The 21,587-nt window shown below is 51.6% G+C and overlaps 1 protein-coding gene across 1 annotated transcript; it reads left to right on the top strand.

The window, feature by feature from the left end:
• Positions 1-700: 700 nt before the first annotated feature.
• On the top strand, positions 701-21,166 carry POMP (proteasome maturation protein). Its single transcript, XM_069759026.1, has 6 exons — positions 701-828; positions 10,529-10,629; positions 11,217-11,277; positions 11,599-11,700; positions 19,318-19,411; positions 20,957-21,166. Exons 1-6 carry the CDS (start codon positions 826-828, stop codon positions 21,022-21,024), a joined length of 429 nt encoding a protein of 142 aa, XP_069615127.1. The 5' UTR covers positions 701-825; the 3' UTR covers positions 21,025-21,166.
• The last annotated feature ends 421 nt before the right edge of the window (positions 21,167-21,587 follow it).

The raw sequence follows: 21,587 nt of genomic DNA, 5'->3' as shown, positions 1-21,587 counted from the left end.
GTCATCAGCATTAAAGTCCTGCAGTGTGCATTCTCTGGGGATTTTTGTCCTTTCCTGGCGCCTGCGCACTGCAGCGCTTTGCTCTGCCCTCAACATGGGGGTGAAGCGCGCCTGCGCCGGAGCGCGATGCCGGGGAGACTGTGGACAACTTAGGAACGCATCACAAGAAGGGAGGCGCCGGACCAAGACCAACGACACCGCTCAGACCGGACCGCCCACAGGTGAGGATAATGAAGGCTCTTGTTGTTCTCTGGTCGGGTTGGGGGCCGATATATAGCATTATAGAATTCTGTATATCAGCCCTGAAAGCGGCGGCCGTACCTCACAGCGACGAAGCTTGGTGACAGGTTCCCTTTAACAAAGGAGAGAAGAGTTTGTGTACAGACTTCACTCGTACTGAGGAAAACGCAGAGAAAAAATGGTCGAAATAAGAAAATGATTCTGGTGGGTTTTTTTTTTGCCAACTCACCAGTATTTGCAGCTTTTTGCTGCCGCAGATACCGCACGTGTGCACACAGCCTTACAGTGATGGCTTTTATATTTTATTGCTGTTTAATTATTAAAAATGAAGCATTAACCCCTTCATTCCCCGTTACTATGACGACACAGCTGCTATCATCCACAACCAATCAGCCAACAGCAATGTCGAGAAATGACTCGGAGTCGTCTTCTACAACAGTAGCTCCGCCCTTTACGTGCTGACGTAGAGGCCCACGTCATTACGCACGTTTCCGTTTCGCACATGCGCTGTGGGGCCTATCAGTGAGTTTGCGTTCAAGCACTGAATGGGAGTGAGCGAGCTCTAACCGGAGATTCCCCGTCATTATGGTGAGTGCGGCGGGCGCGGTGTTCGGCACCGGACCTCAGGGCACAGCGATGTGGGAGACACTGCGGCGTGAGGGCGACCCGCTCCTGGGTGCTTTCACCTTCTCTTCAGCTGGCGCTGCCCTGCTGTGTCACCGGCCTCGCAGAGCCTGGCTGCCACTGGGGGAGGTTTGGGCCTCGTTGCGACCCGTACTGCTGTGTTTACCATGCAGGGGAAGGCACAGCACACACCGGAGCTCTCCTGCAGCTCGCTCCCCGGGCTCGGGTCCTGCAGTTCCTCTACTTTATCACTGCTTTGTTGGTTTTACTTTTTTGTTGCTTTTTATAGATATCTTTTCCCACGTGATGTTTTTGTTTCGTTTGATATCCTGGAATAATTTCTCCTTCGCACCTTCAGGTGTCGGGACCCCATAATCCTGAGGATGGGGCGCCTGCTCCACTGGTCCTGGTGGAGGGGTGACTTAGTTTCCTGTCACTACCTAAAAACATGTTCCTGGGATTTGAGGAAACTATAGAGTCAGCTCATGTAGACGTGTGCATTACTTCTATAGGGGCTGCACTGCTAAATGCACACGACTCCCTTCATTGTGAGGGTCCGTGGCGGATTCAGGATATCAGCAACATCCGAGTGATCTGTCGTCACTCTATGAAGGAGGAATATCCCTTTTACTAAAGCCGACCCTCCCTGGGTCTGATCTGTGTGAGCGAGGCCTCCGCTGGGTCTGATCTGTGTGAGCGAGGCCTCCGCTGACCCTCGCTGGGTCTGATCTCTGTGTGAGTGAGACCCTCGCTGGGTCTGATCTCTGTGTGAGCGAGGCCTCCGCTGGCCCCCGCTGGGTCTGATCTCTGTGTGAGCGAGGCCTCCGCTGACCCTCGCTGGGTCTGATCTCTGTGTGAGTGAGGCCCCCGCTGGGTCTGATCTCTGTGTGAGCGAGGCCTCCGCTGACCCTCGCTGGGTCTGATCTCTGTGAGTGAGGCCCCCGCTGGGTCTGATCTCTGTGTGAGCGAGGCCTCCGCTGACCCTCGCTGGGTCTGATCTCTGTGTGAGCGAGGCCTCCGCTGACCCTCGCTGGGTCTGATCTGTGTGAGCGAGGCCTCCGCTGGCCCCCGCTGGGTCTGATCTCTGTGTGAGTGAGGCCTCCGCTGACCCCCGCTGGGTCTGATCTCTGTGTGAGCAAGGCCTCCGCTGGCCCCCGCTGGGTCTGATCTCTATGTGAGTGAGGCCTCCGCTGACCCCCGCTGGGTCTGATCTCTGTGTGAGCAAGGCCTCCGCTGACCCTCGCTGGGTCTGATCTCTGTGTGAGTGAGACCCCCGCTGGGTCTGATCTCTGTGTGAGCGAGGCCTCCGCTGACCCCCGCTGGGTCTGATCTCTATGTGAGTGAGGCCTCCGCTGACCCCCGCTGGGTCTGATCTCTGTGTGAGCGAGGCCTCCGCTGACCCCCGCTGGGTCTGATCTCTGTGTGAGCGAGGCCTCCGCTGGCCCCCGCTGGGTCTGATCTCTGTGTGAGCGAGACCTCCGCTGACCCTCGCTGGGTCTGATCTCTGTGTGAGCGAGGCCTCCGCTGACCCTCGCTGGGTCTGATTTCTGTGTGAGCGAGGCCTCTGCTGGCCCCCGCTGGGTCTGATCTCTGTGTGAGCGAGGCCTCCGCTGACCCTCGCTGGGTCTGATCTCTGTGTGAGCGAGGCCTCCGCTGACCCTCGCTGGGTCTGATCTCTGTGTGAGTGAGGCCCCCGCTGGGTCTGATCTCTGTGTGAGCGAGGCCTCCGCTGACCCTCGCTGGGTCTGATCTCTGTGTGAGCGAGGCCTCCGCTGACCCTCGCTGGGTCTGATTTCTGTGTGAGCGAGGCCTCTGCTGGCCCCCGCTGGGTCTGATCTCTGTGTGAGCGAGGCCTCCGCTGACCCTCGCTGGGTCTGATCTCTGTGTGAGCGAGGCCTCCGCTGACCCTCGCTGGGTCTGATCTCTGTGTGAGTGAGGCCCCCGCTGGGTCTGATCTCTGTGTGAGCGAGGCCTCCGCTGACCCTCGCTGGGTCTGATCTCTGTGTGAGCGAGGCCTCCGCTGACCCTCGCTGGGTCTGATCTGTGTGAGCGAGGCCTCCGCTGGCCCCCGCTGGGTCTGATCTCTGTGTGAGTGAGGCCCCCGCTGGGTCTGATCTCTATGTGAGTGAGGCCTCCGCTGACCCCCGCTGGGTCTGATCTCTGTGTGAGCAAGGCCTCCGCTGACCCTCGCTGGGTCTGATCTCTGTGTGAGTGAGACCCCCGCTGGGTCTGATCTCTGTGTGAGCGAGGCCTCCGCTGACCCCTGCTGGGTCTGATCTCTATGTGAGTGAGGCCTCCGCTGACCCCCGCTGGGTCTGATCTCTGTGTGAGCGAGGCCTCCGCTGACCCTCGCTGGGTCTGATCTCTGTGTGAGCGAGGCCTCCGCTGGGTCTGATCTCTGTGTGAGCGAGGCCTCCGCTGACCCTCGCTGGGTCTGATCTCTGTGTGAGCGAGGCCTCCGCTGACCCTCGCTGGGTCTGATCTCTGTGTGAGCGAGGCCTCCGCTGACCCTCGCTGGGTCTGATCTCTGTGTGAGCGAGGCCTCCGCTGGCCCCCGCTGGGTCTGATCTCTGTGTGAGCGAGGCCTCCGCTGACCCTCGCTGGGTCTGATTTCTGTGTGAGCGAGGCCTCTGCTGGCCCCCGCTGGGTCTGATCTCTGTGTGAGCGAGGCCTCCGCTGGCCCCCGCTGGGTCTGATCTCTGTGTGAGCGAGGCCTCCGCTGACCCTCGCTGGGTCTGATCTCTATGTGAGTGAGGCCTCCGCTGGCCCCCGCTGGGTCTGATCTCTGTGTGAGCGAGGCCTCCGCTGACCCTCGCTGGGTCTGATCTCTGTGTGAGCGAGGCCTCCGCTGGCCCCCGCTGGGTCTGATCTCTGTGTGAGCGAGGCCTCCGCTGACCCTCGCTGGGTCTGATCTCTGTGTGAGCGAGGCCTCCGCTGACCCTCGCTGGGTCTGATCTCTGTGTGAGCGAGGCCTCCGCTGACCCTCGCTGGGTCTGATCTCTGTGTGAGCGAGGCCTCCGCTGGGTCTGATCTGTGTGAGCGAGGCCTCCGCTGGCCCCCGCTGGGTCTGATCTCTGTGTGAGTGAGGCCCCCGCTGGGTCTGATCTCTATGTGAGTGAGGCCTCCGCTGACCCCCGCTGGGTCTGATCTCTGTGTGAGCAAGGCCTCCGCTGACCCTCGCTGGGTCTGATCTCTGTGTGAGTGAGACCCCCGCTGGGTCTGATCTCTGTGTGAGCGAGGCCTCCGCTGACCCTCGCTGGGTCTGATCTCTGTGTGAGCGAGGCCTCCGCTGACCCTCGCTGGGTCTGATCTGTGTGAGCGAGGCCTCCGCTGGCCCCCGCTGGGTCTGATCTCTGTGTGAGTGAGGCCCCCGCTGGGTCTGATCTCTATGTGAGTGAGGCCTCCGCTGACCCCCGCTGGGTCTGATCTCTGTGTGAGCAAGGCCTCCGCTGACCCTCGCTGGGTCTGATCTCTGTGTGAGTGAGACCCCCGCTGGGTCTGATCTCTGTGTGAGCGAGGCCTCCGCTGACCCCCGCTGGGTCTGATCTCTATGTGAGTGAGGCCTCCGCTGACCCCCGCTGGGTCTGATCTCTGTGTGAGCGAGGCCTCCGCTGACCCTCGCTGGGTCTGATCTCTGTGTGAGCGAGGCCTCCGCTGGCCCCCGCTGGGTCTGATCTCTGTGTGAGCGAGGCCTCCGCTGACCCTCGCTGGGTCTGATCTCTGTGTGAGCGAGGCCTCCGCTGACCCTCGCTGGGTCTGATTTGTGTGTGAGCGAGGCCTCTGCTGGCCCCCGCTGGGTCTGATCTCTGTGTGAGCGAGGCCTCCGCTGACCCTCGCTGGGTCTGATTTCTGTGTGAGCGAGGCCTCTGCTGGCCCCCGCTGGGTCTGATCTCTGTGTGAGCGAGGCCTCCGCTGACCCTCGCTGGGTCTGATCTCTGTGTGAGCGAGGCCTCCGCTGACCCTCGCTGGGTCTGATCTGTGTGAGCGAGGCCTCCGCTGGCCCCCGCTGGGTCTGATCTCTGTGTGAGTGAGGCCCCCGCTGGGTTTGATCTCTATGTGAGTGAGGCCTCCGCTGACCCCCGCTGGGTCTGATCTCTGTGTGAGCAAGGCCTCCGCTGACCCTCGCTGGGTCTGATCTCTGTGTGAGTGAGACCCCCGCTGGGTCTGATCTCTGTGTGAGCGAGGCCTCCGCTGACCCCTGCTGGGTCTGATCTCTATGTGAGTGAGGCCTCCGCTGACCCCCGCTGGGTCTGATCTCTGTGTGAGCGAGGCCTCCGCTGGCCCCTGCTGGGTCTGATCTCTATGTGAGTGAGGCCTCCGCTGACCCCCGCTGGGTCTGATCTCTGTGTGAGCGAGGCCTCCGCTGGCCCCTGCTGGGTCTGATCTCTGTGTGAGTGAGGCCCCCGCTGGGTTTGATCTCTATGTGAGTGAGGCCTCCGCTGACCCCCGCTGGGTCTGATCTCTGTGTGAGCAAGGCCTCCGCTGACCCTCGCTGGGTCTGATCTCTGTGTGAGTGAGACCCCCGCTGGGTCTGATCTCTGTGTGAGCGAGGCCTCCGCTGACCCCTGCTGGGTCTGATCTCTATGTGAGTGAGGCCTCCGCTGGCCCCCGCTGGGTCTGATCTGTGTGAGCGAGGCCTCCGCTGGCCCCCGCTGGGTCTGATCTCTGTGTGAGCGAGGCCTCCGCTGACCCCTGCTGGGTCTGATCTCTATGTGAGTGAGGCCTCCGCTGGCCTCCGCTGGGTCTGATCTGTGTGAGCGAGGCCTCCGCTGACCCTCGCTGGGTCTGATCTCTGTGTGAGTGAGACCCTCGCTGGGTCTGATCTCTGTGTGAGCGAGGCCTCCGCTGGCCCCCGCTGGGTCTGATCTCTGTGTGAGCGAGGCCTCCGCTGACCCTCGCTGGGTCTGATCTCTGTGTGAGTGAGGCCCCCGCTGGGTCTGATCTCTGTGTGAGCGAGGCCTCCGCTGACCCTCGCTGGGTCTGATCTCTGTGAGTGAGGCCCCCGCTGGGTCTGATCTCTGTGTGAGCGAGGCCTCCGCTGACCCTCGCTGGGTCTGATCTCTGTGTGAGCGAGGCCTCCGCTGACCCTCGCTGGGTCTGATCTGTGTGAGCGAGGCCTCCGCTGGCCCCCGCTGGGTCTGATCTCTGTGTGAGTGAGGCCTCCGCTGACCCCCGCTGGGTCTGATCTCTGTGTGAGCAAGGCCTCCGCTGGCCCCCGCTGGGTCTGATCTCTATGTGAGTGAGGCCTCCGCTGACCCCCGCTGGGTCTGATCTCTGTGTGAGCAAGGCCTCCGCTGACCCTCGCTGGGTCTGATCTCTGTGTGAGTGAGACCCCCGCTGGGTCTGATCTCTGTGTGAGCGAGGCCTCCGCTGACCCCCGCTGGGTCTGATCTCTATGTGAGTGAGGCCTCCGCTGACCCCCGCTGGGTCTGATCTCTGTGTGAGCGAGGCCTCCGCTGACCCTCGCTGGGTCTGATCTCTGTGTGAGCGAGGCCTCCGCTGGCCCCCGCTGGGTCTGATCTCTGTGTGAGCGAGACCTCCGCTGACCCTCGCTGGGTCTGATCTCTGTGTGAGCGAGGCCTCCGCTGACCCTCGCTGGGTCTGATTTCTGTGTGAGCGAGGCCTCTGCTGGCCCCCGCTGGGTCTGATCTCTGTGTGAGCGAGGCCTCCGCTGACCCTCGCTGGGTCTGATCTCTGTGTGAGCGAGGCCTCCGCTGACCCTCGCTGGGTCTGATCTCTGTGTGAGTGAGGCCCCCGCTGGGTCTGATCTCTGTGTGAGCGAGGCCTCCGCTGACCCTCGCTGGGTCTGATCTCTGTGTGAGCGAGGCCTCCGCTGACCCTCGCTGGGTCTGATTTCTGTGTGAGCGAGGCCTCTGCTGGCCCCCGCTGGGTCTGATCTCTGTGTGAGCGAGGCCTCCGCTGACCCTCGCTGGGTCTGATCTCTGTGTGAGCGAGGCCTCCGCTGACCCTCGCTGGGTCTGATCTCTGTGTGAGTGAGGCCCCCGCTGGGTCTGATCTCTGTGTGAGCGAGGCCTCCGCTGACCCTCGCTGGGTCTGATCTCTGTGTGAGCGAGGCCTCCGCTGACCCTCGCTGGGTCTGATCTGTGTGAGCGAGGCCTCCGCTGGCCCCCGCTGGGTCTGATCTCTGTGTGAGTGAGGCCCCCGCTGGGTCTGATCTCTATGTGAGTGAGGCCTCCGCTGACCCCCGCTGGGTCTGATCTCTGTGTGAGCAAGGCCTCCGCTGACCCTCGCTGGGTCTGATCTCTGTGTGAGTGAGACCCCCGCTGGGTCTGATCTCTGTGTGAGCGAGGCCTCCGCTGACCCCTGCTGGGTCTGATCTCTATGTGAGTGAGGCCTCCGCTGACCCCCGCTGGGTCTGATCTCTGTGTGAGCGAGGCCTCCGCTGACCCTCGCTGGGTCTGATCTCTGTGTGAGCGAGGCCTCCGCTGGGTCTGATCTCTATGTGAGTGAGGCCTCCGCTGACCCCCGCTGGGTCTGATCTCTGTGTGAGCGAGGCCTCCGCTGACCCTCGCTGGGTCTGATCTCTGTGTGAGCGAGGCCTCCGCTGGGTCTGATCTCTGTGTGAGCGAGGCCTCCGCTGACCCTCGCTGGGTCTGATCTCTGTGTGAGCGAGGCCTCCGCTGACCCTCGCTGGGTCTGATCTCTGTGTGAGCGAGGCCTCCGCTGACCCTCGCTGGGTCTGATCTCTGTGTGAGCGAGGCCTCCGCTGGCCCCCGCTGGGTCTGATCTCTGTGTGAGCGAGGCCTCCGCTGACCCTCGCTGGGTCTGATTTCTGTGTGAGCGAGGCCTCTGCTGGCCCCCGCTGGGTCTGATCTCTGTGTGAGCGAGGCCTCCGCTGGCCCCCGCTGGGTCTGATCTCTGTGTGAGCGAGGCCTCCGCTGACCCTCGCTGGGTCTGATCTCTATGTGAGTGAGGCCTCCGCTGGCCCCCGCTGGGTCTGATCTCTGTGTGAGCGAGGCCTCCGCTGACCCTCGCTGGGTCTGATCTCTGTGTGAGCGAGGCCTCCGCTGGCCCCCGCTGGGTCTGATCTCTGTGTGAGCGAGGCCTCCGCTGACCCTCGCTGGGTCTGATCTCTGTGTGAGCGAGGCCTCCGCTGACCCTCGCTGGGTCTGATCTCTGTGTGAGCGAGGCCTCCGCTGACCCTCGCTGGGTCTGATCTCTGTGTGAGCGAGGCCTCCGCTGGGTCTGATCTGTGTGAGCGAGGCCTCCGCTGGCCCCCGCTGGGTCTGATCTCTGTGTGAGTGAGGCCCCCGCTGGGTCTGATCTCTATGTGAGTGAGGCCTCCGCTGACCCCCGCTGGGTCTGATCTCTGTGTGAGCAAGGCCTCCGCTGACCCTCGCTGGGTCTGATCTCTGTGTGAGTGAGACCCCCGCTGGGTCTGATCTCTGTGTGAGCGAGGCCTCCGCTGACCCTCGCTGGGTCTGATCTCTGTGTGAGCGAGGCCTCCGCTGACCCTCGCTGGGTCTGATCTGTGTGAGCGAGGCCTCCGCTGGCCCCCGCTGGGTCTGATCTCTGTGTGAGTGAGGCCCCCGCTGGGTCTGATCTCTATGTGAGTGAGGCCTCCGCTGACCCCCGCTGGGTCTGATCTCCGTGTGAGCAAGGCCTCCGCTGACCCTCGCTGGGTCTGATCTCTGTGTGAGTGAGACCCCCGCTGGGTCTGATCTCTGTGTGAGCGAGGCCTCCGCTGACCCCCGCTGGGTCTGATCTCTATGTGAGTGAGGCCTCCGCTGACCCCCGCTGGGTCTGATCTCTGTGTGAGCGAGGCCTCCGCTGACCCTCGCTGGGTCTGATCTCTGTGTGAGCGAGGCCTCCGCTGGCCCCCGCTGGGTCTGATCTCTGTGTGAGCGAGGCCTCCGCTGACCCTCGCTGGGTCTGATCTCTGTGTGAGCGAGGCCTCCGCTGACCCTCGCTGGGTCTGATTTGTGTGTGAGCGAGGCCTCTGCTGGCCCCCGCTGGGTCTGATCTCTGTGTGAGCGAGGCCTCCGCTGACCCTCGCTGGGTCTGATTTCTGTGTGAGCGAGGCCTCTGCTGGCCCCCGCTGGGTCTGATCTCTGTGTGAGTGAGGCCCCCGCTGGGTCTGATCTCTGTGTGAGCGAGGCCTCCGCTGACCCTCGCTGGGTCTGATCTCTGTGTGAGCGAGGCCTCCGCTGACCCTCGCTGGGTCTGATCTGTGTGAGCGAGGCCTCCGCTGGCCCCCGCTGGGTCTGATCTCTGTGTGAGTGAGGCCCCCGCTGGGTTTGATCTCTATGTGAGTGAGGCCTCCGCTGACCCCCGCTGGGTCTGATCTCTGTGTGAGCAAGGCCTCCGCTGACCCTCGCTGGGTCTGATCTCTGTGTGAGTGAGACCCCCGCTGGGTCTGATCTCTGTGTGAGCGAGGCCTCCGCTGACCCCTGCTGGGTCTGATCTCTATGTGAGTGAGGCCTCCGCTGACCCCCGCTGGGTCTGATCTCTGTGTGAGCGAGGCCTCCGCTGACCCCTGCTGGGTCTGATCTCTATGTGAGTGAGGCCTCCGCTGACCCCCGCTGGGTCTGATCTCTGTGTGAGCGAGGCCTCCGCTGGCCCCTGCTGGGTCTGATCTCTATGTGAGTGAGGCCTCCGCTGACCCCCGCTGGGTCTGATCTCTGTGTGAGCGAGGCCTCCGCTGGCCCCTGCTGGGTCTGATCTCTGTGTGAGTGAGGCCCCCGCTGGGTTTGATCTCTATGTGAGTGAGGCCTCCGCTGACCCCCGCTGGGTCTGATCTCTGTGTGAGCAAGGCCTCCGCTGACCCTCGCTGGGTCTGATCTCTGTGTGAGTGAGACCCCCGCTGGGTCTGATCTCTGTGTGAGCGAGGCCTCCGCTGACCCCTGCTGGGTCTGATCTCTATGTGAGTGAGGCCTCCGCTGGCCCCCGCTGGGTCTGATCTGTGTGAGCGAGGCCTCCGCTGGCCCCCGCTGGGTCTGATCTCTGTGTGAGTGAGGCCCCCGCTGGGTCTGATCTCTATGTGAGTGAGGCCTCCGCTGACCCCCGCTGGGTCTGATCTCTGTGTGAGCAAGGCCTCCGCTGACCCTCGCTGGGTCTGATCTCTGTGTGAGTGAGACCCCCGCTGGGTCTGATCTCTGTGTGAGCGAGGCCTCCGCTGACCCCTGCTGGGTCTGATCTCTATGTGAGTGAGGCCTCCGCTGACCCCCGCTGGGTCTGATCTCTGTGTGAGCGAGGCCTCCGCTGGCCCCCGCTGGGTCTGATCTCTGTGTGAGTGAGACCCTCGCTGGGTCTGATCTCTGTGTGAGCGAGGCCTCCGCTGACCCCTGCTGGGTCTGATCTCTATGTGAGTGAGGCCTCCGCTGACCCCCGCTGGGTCTGATCTCTGTGTGAGCGAGGCCTCCGCTGGCCCCCGCTGGGTCTGATCTCTGTGTGAGCGAGGCCTCCGCTGACCCTCGCTGGGTCTGATCTCTGTGTGAGCGAGGCCTCTGCTGGCCCCCGCTGGGTCTGATCTCTGTGTGAGTGAGGCCTCCGCCGACCCTCGCTGGGTCTGATCTCTGTGTGAGCGAGACCTCCGCTGACCCCCCCCCCCCCTTCCCCATTGGGTCTGATCTCTGTGTGAACGAGGCCTCTGCTGCCAAACACTGTTTATGGCAGATTTAGAACAGTTGTCTTTGTTTTCCAGAATACCAAGGCCCTTTCTTCCCAGCTGAAGGACAGCATCCCGATTGCTGAGCTCTCCACAGAGTATGGCGGCTATGGAGTCCAGGACACCCTCCGAGCCGGGTACGTGCATCATACTTCACAATGTTCAGGGGTCATGTACACACAGGTTTGGTGGTATCGGGCTTCATTATAGGACAGATAGAACTTGTCCCCATTATGGTTTATGGGTCTGTTCATTTGACCATTTTGCGCTAAAAGGCCGCTTTATCAAAGCTTTTATACCTGAAAACTGGCATAAGAGCTTTCAATAGGAGCACATTTTTGTGCAGTGTAGACTTGTGTAAAAAAAAAAAAAAAAAAAGTGACTCGGGGTTTTCACCTAATTTTAGGCAGATTCACCAACAGTGGCAGAGGCAGACATCCAGAATTCAGGCCAAAAATAAATCCGTTGTATAACTGAAGCAAATGAAAACGGCACCCACTGATCATTCTGAGGGTCTCTCTAAAAACTGACAGATGACAGATCTGTCAGACCCCATAGTAATCAATGGGGCTCTTCTGCTTCTGTATAACTCGGTTACCCAACACTGTAGTGGCTGTCAGGTGCTGGGAGAAATGAAGATATATGTAAATGTATTGGAAAGTCCTGGATCGTGGACGAGCTCTTCATTAGTGAAGACTAATCTCTCCGTCTTCTTCCATTCCAGGTTTAGCAGTGTGCAGAGCGACCTCCTGCCCAGTCATTCACTAGAGCTGTCAGAGAAAAATGTAAGTATCCCCTTGAAGGGGCGCCGTCCGGTCCTGTGTACCCCCCACAGGAGTACTGTAGGGCAATGTCGGAGTATGGGTCACCCCCAGTGCGGCCAAACCAAAACCCACAGCCAGAGCGCTGCAGATTGCTGACTCCAGTCCTTTGTGTACTGTATGTGTCCGAGATAGGGAACATTGTGAGCCGCAGTCAGGACACAGATTGGTGGAAGAGGCACGGCTCTGTACATCATGGTCTCCTCTAACCACCATTATATTACCATCCATATGCCTTTATAGTTTCTGTCCTACAGATATTACTAATATATTGATCTTGTTTAGTTTCAGATAAACCAGGAGAATGTCAATTTCTCTTCTCTGAGAAACATCCAAGGCTTGCACGCTCCTCTGAAGCTGCAGATGGAGTTTAAAGCAGCAAAGCAGGTACATATATATATCTAGGTATAAAGGTGCGCGTGCTCATATGAAAAAATGGGCATGAAGATGGCGGGAGTTCTAGAAATGCTTTAACCCCTTTCATGATGTAGGATATGCATGTACGGCCGCCAATGAGAGAGGGTGTATGGTGGGCTGTCATCACATCTTTGTGGTTTGGCTTTGTAACACCAGGTTCAAACAAATGTATAAAAAAAATCTTCCATTTCATGTAGAAAATGCAAAGTTATTATTTTTTTTTTTTTTCTTGACATCCGTGTACATGCATAGCGGCTATTAATAATTTACAAGACCATTTTACAGATTCTTATTTTAACCCATCCCACGGCTGTTTTCCTTTTTCCCTATTCTTCCAAGAGAACAACTTTTTATTTTTTTTTTTGCCAGCGACCTAGCCATCTGAGGGCTTGTTTTTTGTGGGACAAGTTGCAAATTAAATTGACGTTTTTTTTTGTTTTGTTTTTTTAAATCGTACAATGTATTGGCAAAAAAAAAATTTCAAGCATGGCGAAATAAAGAAAAAAGTTAAATTCCACAATTGTTTTGAGCTTACTGTTTTCACTGTATGGTAAAAATGACCGGGCAGTGTGATTCCCCAGGTCAGTACGACTACAGGGATAACAAACCTATTTGTCACCATTTTCTGAGACCTGTAACTTGGAGGCGACTCTCATCCAATTTACAGAAAAAAACGGTGCGTGCTGTCTGTGTAAATTTTTTTTTTTTTTTTTTTTTTACACGGATCCAGTTAGTAAAGATTGTTAATCTGCACTGCCCTATTGAATAACATTGGCCCAAGTGCGGTCCAGGTATTTTTTTTTTTTTTTTTACAGACAGCATTTGGACCAAAAATCTGGTCGTGTGAATAAGTCCTAAAAGAAATAAAATCCAGAAAATCACAATGTATAAATTTATACAGCTCTGGCAAAAATTAAGAGACCACCACATCCGCACCCTGTCATTGGCAGCCCAATCTCCAGACCTGAACCCCATTGAAAACCTCTAGAATGTAATCAAGAGGATGATGGATAGTCACAAGCCATCAAACTAAGAAGAACTGCTTACATTTCTGTGCCAGAAGCAGTGTGAAAGACTGGTGGAAAGCATGCCAAGACGCATGAAAGCTTTGATTAAAAATCATGGTTATTCCACAATTCCACAACTCTTCCTGAGTTGAAACATTAGTATTGTTTTCTAAATGATTCTGAACTTTTTTTTTTTTTTTTTGCATTATTTGAGGTCTGAAAGCACTGTTTTTTTTTTTTATTTTCACCATTTTTTCTTTGTCAGAAAAAACAAAACAAAATGTATTGCTTGGAAATTCAGAGACATGTTGTCAGATGTTTCTAGAATAACTGAACAATTTACATTTTACTCAAAAATATACTTATAAAGAGAAAAATCAGAGAAACTGAACATTTTGCAGTGGTCTCTTAATTTTTGCCAGAGCTGTATAAATGTTTGCATTTTGCAATGAGAAATAAGTATTTGATCCCTCTGGCACGCAAGACTTTAATACTTGGTGGCAAATCCCTTGTTGACAAGCACAGCAGTCAGACTTTTTTTTTTGTAGTTCACAGGAGGAATTTTGGTCCACTCCTCTTTGCAGATCATCTGTAAATCATTAAGCTTTTGAAGCTGTCGTTTCGCACAGGGCTGTGGAGTCGGTAAGCCACAGTTCCGACTCCTGGATTTTATCAGGTTCCGACTCCTACAATAAATATACTGTTGTCAAATATTAACATCGTGCTTATTCAGTTTCTCACCATCATATAAGTAATCAGACCACTTAGAGCAAAAACTATATTTATTAGAATACAATTAGAATATAGCAAATAACTTTTATAAACTTTTATAAACTCTTGTAAGTAAATATGCAATAAACACTGTTATGCAGTTAATAAGAAGAAATCTATAAATTTGTCCTCAGAAAAAGTATTGCCTGTCAGATCCTCTCTACACTAACTTGGGTTGGTGGCAAAGCAGTAACAACTCGGGCAACATCTCTGACAATGTCAGGATACAGAGGAATCGCTTGTTGCACTCTTATTTTTGATGAACGGTCAAATTTCTCAATTTCTTTTAGTGCACATGAAAAATTCTGCTGAAATGTACTGGCTGTGTTCTTTGATGGGGATGACTCTTCTATGCGGGAACGCTTTGCACGGTCCTTGTGATCCAAATATTTTTCGAAATTAAATTCTTCATCCGTTGATGAGGGTGAAGATGTGGCAGGACGACCAAATTCTTCTTGTTCCTCCTGACTGTTCTGCAGCCCTTTCATCCTCACTGCTATTTCATACAGAGCTTCTTTTCCTTTAGATAGCTGTTGATCATCTAGAAGAATCTGATGCATTGGGTCTACATAAACAGCTGCCAAAAGAATGTTATTTTGTAATAGTAGCTCCTCTCTCCGTTTCATTGATGTAGCAATGCCACTTGCAATTAACCCTCCTCTTTGGGACAGGCGAAACATCAGGTTCTTCCACTCCTTTAAGAAAATACCTGGAGTTAAGTCCTCTGCTTGTAATTTTTTAGTCACTGTAAATGGGTGCTCTTGCAATTTTTCCAGCTCAGTCACCAGATTCCACTGACTTTCATTTAGCGTCAGTTGAGGGTTAACCATGTGTACAAGAAAGGTTTTCAGTTCAACCAAGCGCTGAATCATTAAGTAAGTACTGCCCCATCGTGTGGCTTGATCAATAATTGCCCCTTTTCCAGCACGTCTCTTCAAAATTGAGTCAACTTTAGGAGTTCTGGCAACAGTAGCCAATTTTCTCACCTTGCCAATCAGTGCAGCAGCATGTCCTTCTTGCAGACTGTCTCTTATAGCCAGTTGTAGCGTATGCACAACACAGCGCATGTGATGAATGAAAGAACGTATTGACACAGTTTCAACAAGATCATCTAAACTATCATGTTGCTGTTCATCTGAAGCAACTTCAGTTTGCTCCTCAGTTACAATACTGTGTTCCTCTATTTCAAACATTTGTGTCTGTGGACCCAGAATGTTCTTCTAGCTGCGGGTCACCATCATTACTCTCATTCATTAGGTTAATAGTACTTATCATATTTGAAGCATTGTCAGTTACGACAGAAAGAACTTGCTCTTTTTTTAAGTTCATAATCTTTGCAGAACCTTTTCCACCAAGACCTGGAGAAACTCACTGGTGTGATGAGCTTTGGTGTCTTTTACTGCCAATGTCTTGGTAACTATTTCATTTTTGTCACAAACAAATCGGACATTGATGGCAAAATAGTTCACTCTGTGACGTGTGCAGGCATCCATTTTAAGAAACAGAAAGCGTCCCTTGAGAGTTTTTTTTTAAGTTCTTCCTTTTGTTTAAATGCTTCTTCGATTTCTAATTCTCTCTCCAGAGAAACACCAAGCTTGCGGGCCATTTCCCCATTGAGACACATAAAAGCTGGTCATGAAAATAATGAAATAGGCACACTATCCTTTACAACAAGCTCTATGATCTGTTTTTTAAATGTATCTACTGTCATTGTCACAGTAACTTTGTCACTGACGAAATATCTTGCAACTGATGGCTGCAAAGTTCTCTGCTCCTTTGTTTGGCTGGAAGAGCTGGGCACTGGTTCATTGGTTTGGATGCAGTCTTTCTCATCCACTGCTTTCAGTACTTCTGGATGAAAGCGCTGTAAATGTCTCTTTAGATTAGAAGCTCTAGTAGGAGCATTTTTATCTTTGCCTGAATATGCACTGATCTTGGCTTCACAGCATTTGTTTTCGTCTGGATCATTTGTCATACACTGACAGACATAATGTTTTCTATCTTGAGTGATGGTGAAATGTTCAAATACATCTGATTTAATGTGACGCTTTGACATTCTCAGGTTTTTAATTCTGCATTCACAATCCAAATGACAATTGTTTTTCCTAAAAACAATTGTACAAAATTATTGCCAAGTCGTACAACTAATATAGTGGTCAGTAATACTGTTATTCCTCATGTACTCACAGTTAACTGATGCAAAGTTTGTTGAAAGGATAATACTTCTTACAGTCTTCCTCTTCTGAGTAGCAGCTGTGAGATGCTTGGAAGACGCACACCTAGTAAACATCTAGTCTAGAGGAGGAGCTTTACTACTAAGAATTTGCAACACATTTTCACTTTCAGTTTCATACATTGTAAGTAGGGGGGTTGGGGCAGCATGAGGTTAACCAAGTATAAGATTAGTAAATCATGAAGTAACACGCGATAGCACTCACCAGTCCTGGAGTCAAAGGTTCCTTTATTGAATATACATGTGAATCTTCACGGCACGGGGGAGCAGAGCAGTGAAAGGAGTGTGCAGGAGGAGACACACCTGCACACTCCTTTCACTGCTCTGCTCCCCCGTGCCCTGAAGATTCACATGTATATTCAATAAAGGAACCTTTGACTCCAGGACTGGTGAGTGCTATCGCGTGTTACTTCATGATTTACTAGCACTTGATCCCTTTGTCTTCTCACGTTGTGTATCGGATGAATCATTGATTGAAAGTCTCCGCTGAGCGTTTCTCAGGACTCTGCAGCTGTGCGGCTCTCCTTTTTTTTTTTCTTTTTGTGCAAGTATAAGATTAGATAAGGGCAGTGGAGAACAGTGACACACAAGAAGTAAAGGTACCGTCACACTCGGCGATGCTGCAGCGATATAGACAATGAGCCGATCGCTGGAGCGTCGCTGTTTAGGTCGCTGTAGAGATGTCAAACACAGCAACACTAGAACGATGCAGGAGCGATCCAGTGACGTAACGGCGACTCACTTATCGTTCTCGCTGGTTGTTGGCTCCATGTAAAACATTGCAGGCATCGTTGCTTTTGCTGTCAAACACGACGAATCACGCCGACCTGACGACCAAATAAAGTTCTGGACTTCTAGCTCCGACCAGCGATGGCACAGCGGGATCCAGATCGCTGCTGTGTGTCAAACACAACGAGATCGCTATCCAGGACGCTGCAACGTCACGGATCGTTGTTGTTCTCGTTGTAAAGTTGCTGAGTGTGAAGGTACCTTAAGAAATGTCTCTGTCTCCAGCAGAACTGCTTATCACTGTTGTTCATAGTTTGATAGAACATATATATTTGAGTAACCTTTATAAAATTCATATGAAAGGTCAATTATGAAATATTAATACCTTTTTTTTTTTTTTTTTTTAAAGCTGGAGTCGGTACATTTCTACCGACTCCAACCAAAACTAACTCCCGACTCCACAGCCCTGGTTTCGCAGCTCAGATCTTCAACTCCCTCCATAAGTTTTCTATGGGATTAAGCTTTGGAGACTGGATAGGCCACTCCATGACCTTAATTTGCTTCTTTTTGAGCCACTCCTTTGTTACCTTGGCTGTATGTTTTGCGTCATTGTCTTGCTGGAAGAACCAGCCATGACCCATTTTTAATGTACTGGCTGAGGGAAGGAGGTTGTCACTCAGGATTTTACGGCACATGGCTCCATGTATTCTCCCATTGATGCGGTGAAGTAGTTCTGTGCCCTTAGCAGAGAGACACCCCCAAAATATAATGCTTCCACCTCCATGCTTGACAGTGGGGATGGTGTTCTGTGGGTCATAGGCAACATTTCTCTTCCTCCAAACACGGCAAGTTGAGTTAATGCCAAAGAGATCAATTTTAGTCTCATCTGACCACAGCATCTTCTCCCAATCACTCACAGAATCATCCAGGTGTTCATTTGGAAACTTCAGATGGTTCCAGCTGCCTTGAGATCATTAACAAGTTCCCACCATGTAGTTTTAGGCTGATCTCTCCTCTTCCTCATGATCAAGGATACCCCATGAGGTGAGATTTTGCATGGTGCCCCAGATCGATGTCGATTGACAGTCATTTTGTATTTCTTCCAGTTTACTTACTATTACACCAACAGTCGTCTCCTTCTCACCCAGCGTCTTGCCTACGGTTTTGTAGCCCATTCCAGATTTGTGCAGGTCTATGATCTTGACCCTGACATCCTTAGAAAGCTCTCTGGTCTTGCCCATGTTGTAGAGGTTAAAGTCTGATTGAGTCTGTGGACAGGAGTCTTTTATAAAGGTGACTATGTAAGACAGCCGTCTTTAATACAGGTAACGAGTTTATTAGGAGCGTCTAACTGGTCTGTAGGAGCCAGAACTCTTAATGGTTGGTAGGAGATCAAATACTTATTTCTCACTGCAAAATGCAAATACATTTATATAATTTATACAATGTGATTTTTCTGGATTATATTTTTTATATTCTATCTCTCAATGTTAAAATTGACCTACCCTTAAAATTATAGACTGTTCATGTCTTTGTCAGTGGGCAAACTTACAAAATCAGCAAGGGATCAAATACTTATTTCCCCCACTGTATATACTGTAATATATGCTATAAGCAATTGCAGGTTCATGTCTCCTAGGGAGACTAAAAATAAATGTGCCCCTTTTTTTCCCCTAGTTTAAAAGTAAAGAAATAGGAAAATTTACTTGATGTCTGCAATTTATTACAGTACAAAGTTAATCTACAAATAAATGCCATAAAGTTATAAATAAAAACTTTCTTTTTCGGTTTTCTGGCATCACAAATAAAATGAAAGCCGATCAAAATGGTACCAATAAGGATTACATGATGGGTTTTTCGAGCTGCGCATTTTCCCTCTGTGCATGTTACCCATCAGTGTTAGCTGACCTGTGCTCCGTGTTCCATATCTTCGATATGTCGCTTTCTCTCTGGTACAGTGAGTTTCGTGTTCTTATCAAAGGCCTATGGGGAAAATCTGATGTTGGGAAATCCACAGGTAAAAACTGCACATGTGTGGATTACATGCATTTCTGCAGCAGGAACGCATATAGCCCACACTTGGCTGTATCAATAACATGTTGGAAAAGCCAAATAGCAGAAAGTATCAAAACAAAAATGTATTTGTTTTAGAACGTGACACCTCAAGAAAAGACCAAAAATCACAGCAATAAAAGCATATGTAAAATGCGCACTCAAACGCAAATAACCTGATTTACATAATAGGTGCAGAAAATCTGCATCATCAAAAGGTCATCATGGGAACATGGCCTAAAAGCTACAGTTCAGAGTGAAGAAACGAATCCTCACACCGCTGGAAATAAATCTCAGAAAATAAAGACATTGTAAAAAAAAAAAAAAAAAAATTAGAACTTTTTTCAACCACTAAAATATAAATGTTTGGAATTTTAGCTGCTGACCTGACGAACTTACCATGCCATTGTCACTGCACAGTGAATGCTGTAAAAAGAATAAAAGGCATGTTTTCTGTTTTGTTTGTGTGTGTGGTTTTTTTTTTTTTTTTACTATTTTCAGTAATTGCATGTCAAACCAAAGTGCAAAAAACTTGGATCCAACAAGAAGGGGTTGAACTGCCCACTCTAGAAATGTGACCGTTCTCATGACTGGGCTTCGCAGTCATGATCATTTAGATTGCACAGAACCTCTGAGCCAAGTGATTGGCTGCAGCGGTCACATGCTGTATTCATGACATCAGCGTTGTTGCAGGGGGATAGGAGAGGATGATTCTTGTCTTTAGACAGCGCAAGCCTTCGTATTGTGGTAGGAAGCATGTGACTATTGTACTAATTGTTGTCCTTTTGTCAATAGATTCAGCGCCTCCCCTTCCTGCAGAGCTCTAACATCGCTCTGGACACCTTGAGAGGGAACGACGAGTGTATCGGCTTTGAAGATATTCTTAATGGTAAATCTCTTTCTGCATCCGTCTGTACTGTCGCCTCTCTTCACATTTACATTGTGGTTTCCAACCAAAAAAAACCCATAAAGCTCAACTGAATGTGAAGACTGATGAGACGCCTGGTGCCCAGCAGACCTTGGGTAGCAGTGGGATGCGTCTGGGTCTGCCGAGGGATCGCTCGTATTAATGAGACAATGGCGCTGTTTTCTTGTAAGATCCGTCTCCGATTGCAGAGGCTCTGGTAGCCAAAAGTTACGTTTATTACTCCCCAGCCTCCCGACTTCTGCTTTCTGGGGAAAACGTTGCGTTCCTGCTTCAGTGGCCGTTCGGACCAGCGCCATTGCTGCACTGCTGGCTTGAACTGTGTAATCTTAAGGTGGATGTAACAGTGGGGTCTGGCAACCTCATCATCATAAGAGCAGCACTTTGTAGGCACTGGGCCTGTTTGGCCACCGCTGCTAGATCAAAGCAGTGGCCGGTAACCTAGACCATAAAATAAAAAAATCACTCCATTTTGAAATAGAATTTTTAACAGAAAGTTGCTTGTTTTTACAAGATTGTATCTAATATAAGGTAGGTGGGAAGAGATCTAAAGAGATCTGCAGGACTAATAAACAGGATGGCAGAATTTCCCATTGATAACAAAACAGTAAATTCCCAATATGTGTAATAAGTAGTTAACGCCATGGTAGATAACCAGTAATATACAAGAAAGAATAAAGAGAACACAGAGAAGGAGGTGATCCATATATACCAGAGTCGCACTGCAGTGATGCACATGGATACTACTGGGCACAGTCTGGGAACCAGGAGAACATCCTCTTCCATATTTAGGCACCAAAGCCATCCAATTAGCAATCGATACCTCGGGTGAGCTGTGATCTATCCATAAGATATGACTTAATTGCTGATTTTGGTAAAACCCCTTTATCACTTTACAGAACAGGTGATTGGTGCCTGATTTCTGGGCGTCCAGCGTCCCCTTCTCACTGCAGTGACGTCCAGCCCTATCCCCCGAACAGTTGGGCGCTGTACTCTCCTGTCTGTCAGTCCCGTAGACTGAGGAGCTGCAGTGACTGAGCTCAATCACTGTGATCTTTCCTTTTGTATTCTGCAAATTCTGGATCCCAGTTAGGCTATGTGCACACGTTGCGGATTCTCTGCGGATCCGCAGCGTTTTTGTAGTGCAGTAAGGCTGCAGATCCGCAACTGATTTACAGTACAATGTCAATCAATGAGAAAAAAAATGCTGTGCACACTTTGCGGAAAATCCACTTCAGAAACGCTGCAGTTTAAAAGAAGTAGCATGTCACTTCTTTTTTGTGAATCTGCAGCGTTTTTGTACCCATTCCATTATAGAAAACCGCAGGGGTAAAAAATGCACAAAAAAACGCAACAAATCCGCATGTGCGTTTTCTGCCAGGAGAGGCAGAATCCACACCAGAAATTCCTAAGCGTAATCCGCAACGTGTGCACATAGCCTTATTTCTTCTTGCAGAGGAGAACATTGTTTGTTTGTTTTTTTGACCAGCTTCTATTTTTGTTTTGCAGACCCTTCTCAGTGTGAGATGATGGGAGAGCCGCACATGATGATGGAGCACAAGTTGGGCTTGTTGTAATAAATTATTCCAGCTACTTGAATAAAATGTTCAGAATCTTTTGTAAAAATCAGAGGGACTGTGTTTTTGTAAGGTTTTATTTCAGGTTGTCATTTTAGCCATTATTTCATTTCTTAATAAACCAGTAATAATTATTTCAAAATCTTTTGTTTTTTCCTTATATTTGGTCCGTAACAATAGTAAGGAGATACTGGGAGTTGTTACCAGCCATCATCAGACTGTGGCCCATACAGAAAACGGCACAAGTTGTTTCTCTATCGCTTCATTGGGGGACACTGGAAACTATGGGGGTATGCTGCTGACACTAGGAGGCACAAAAAAAGTTAGCTCCTCCTCAGTATTATACACCCACCGACCGAAACCAAGGCGATCAGTTTAGCTAGGTGTCAGTAGGAGGCAGACATGGGTCTTTCATTAGACCCATATCTACCTCGGTTTTCGCCATTTTTCAGGTTTCTTCTTCTATTCCTTGGAGGAAAACAGTGTGAACATGAACAGTCACTCTGTTACCCCACACAGAAACAGAATACAGCGCGGACTGACACCCTATTTCTTCATCTAAC

This window comes from Ranitomeya imitator, chromosome 3 (genome assembly GCF_032444005.1).
Source record: "Ranitomeya imitator isolate aRanImi1 chromosome 3, aRanImi1.pri, whole genome shotgun sequence".
Lineage (NCBI taxonomy): Eukaryota > Metazoa > Chordata > Amphibia > Anura > Dendrobatidae > Ranitomeya > Ranitomeya imitator.
Note: the sequence above shows the minus strand (reverse complement) of the source record. Positions and strands in the feature narration are given on the sequence as shown.